This window comes from Propithecus coquereli, unplaced genomic scaffold (assembly GCF_000956105.1).
Source record: "Propithecus coquereli isolate 6110/MARCELLA unplaced genomic scaffold, Pcoq_1.0 Scaffold73, whole genome shotgun sequence".
Lineage (NCBI taxonomy): Eukaryota > Metazoa > Chordata > Mammalia > Primates > Indriidae > Propithecus > Propithecus coquereli.
The window spans coordinates 7,784,199-7,786,059 of record NW_012153396.1 but is presented as its reverse complement, the minus strand read 5'-3'; the positions used below and the strand labels follow the sequence as shown (position 1 = coordinate 7,786,059).

Below are 1,861 nucleotides of genomic sequence, written 5' to 3'. Positions count from 1 at the left end.
TTGATTGAGAGAGCATGGGCATATATTACCATAAGAAATTTAGGTTAGAAGGTAAGTAGAATTTTCCAGCACTGGATTTGCTAACAAGGAAGATTGTTAGATCTCCTGAATCTTTTCAAAAATAGAATATGGTCCATCTGGCAAGATTTGAGTACTACGCTACACAAAGGACAAGGAACATATTGTTCTTCTACCTTTTTGATTATATGCAAGTCTTTTTCTTTGTTTTTGGTTTTTGGAGGTTGTACCATGTCTGCCTTTGGCAAAGGATAAAAGGCAGCCAAGAGCATATGTATGTGAACAGGCATCCCCTAAAGGAGACAGCAAGCCTTGGTCTGAGTTGTCAAGCGTTGGTCTGCTAGCCCCTCCTGCACTTCCCTAGACAATGGGGGAATAAAGGATTTGAAATTCCCACACCAGGGGCATCTGCTCACTGCTTCCATATTACCTTTGCCTTGTTTCTATCTTTCAGTACCACCAGGGTCTGAAAACAACATCAATTATGCAGGCTAGTTTTTCCCTCTTTCATTAAATGAAAGAGGTTTCCTGCAGAACCTGTGAGTGTAGGTTTTGATAAGCAGCTAAGTCCTTGGACACTCATTAACATGAAGATTAATACTTTGGAGTTCTCTGGTAAATGTTTTCCTTAGGAGTGGGAAGGACTAGCCGGGGATTGCTGAACCTTAGGGAAGTGCTTCTCAAATTTTAACGTGCATACAGATTACTTAAAGATCTTATTAAAATGCAGATTTTTATTCACTAGGTGAGGACTGAGGTTCTGTGTGTTTAACAAGCTTGCAGGCCATGCCCTTGCTGTGGGTCCATGGACCACACTGACAGATACAGGGTTTGTCTATTTTCTGTCTGTCCCTCCTGCTTTTCCTCATATCTGTCCCATATAATCCTTCTTAGCAAGTACCATGTTTGTCCTTGGCAAACATCAGGATGATTGATTCTCCAAATCGTACATACTTAAGAAAGTATTTTTCAAATTATCTAATGAGACATTTAAATTATAACTGAGCTATCAAGCATCCCTCTATCCTATTTTCTCATGACTTTATTGCCTAACCCCACAAGTGACAAAGGAAATATATGATTAACACTTAACTAATTAATTATTTCTCATATATGCAAAAGGAAGTGCTCTATCTTCCATTGAAATGCTTATTCTGATATTCGTTGTTAAATTCCACATTCTTTGGACGCCTGCCAGGTTAACATATAAAACCTTCTTCTTTCCTCCTTACTTCCTTGTGTCTTTGTTCAGGACATGCATGTCATCAGCACAGATGAGAACCAAGTGTTCGCAGCGGTCCAAGAATGGAACCAAAACGACACGTACAACCTCTATATCTCAGACACCCGTGGTATCTACTTCACCCTGGCCTTGGAGAACGTCCAGAGCAGCAGAGGCCCCGAGGGCAATGTCATGATTGACCTCTATGAGGTATGTCACCAGGCGTGTGTGACCCTGAGCCGCAGCAGTGCCTGGACTGGCTGATGAAGACCCGGCACTGGCTGTTTCTCTCATCATTTTAATACTGGTTCTTTATGTGCCTTTTCCTCTTGGGAGATGGGGAGATTTGCAGAACATTTTTATTAGTTAATTTGCAAGCCACGAAACATCTCTGGAAGGGATTCTTTTTTGACCAAGCCCCAGAAGACTTGGAAACATCTGGGGAGGAAGGCAAACAAGTAAAGGGTTTGAAAAAGAGTGATATGCATGTGATATTTGAAAATAGTTTTGAAGGGCAGACAGGGTGTTGAGTAAAGGGGCGGTGGGCAGCCTTCCCTTATCTCTCTCAGAAGAAAGAATGACAGAATGACAGGGACAAGGGGCTTCCTTGCATTCCATCAG

General features: G+C 41.8%; 1 protein-coding gene across 4 annotated transcripts in view; it reads left to right on the top strand.

Annotated features, from left to right (window-relative positions):
* Positions 1–1,861, top strand: part of SORCS1 (sortilin-related VPS10 domain containing receptor 1) — a 581,564-nt gene that overhangs the window by 429,015 nt on the left and 150,688 nt on the right. For all 4 annotated transcript variants that reach the window (XM_012661649.1, XM_012661648.1, XM_012661647.1 and 1 more), the window contains exon 9: positions 1,271–1,450. In XM_012661649.1, the coding sequence (XP_012517103.1) occupies positions 1,271–1,450 (180 nt within the window). The remainder of the gene's footprint in view (positions 1–1,270; positions 1,451–1,861) is intronic.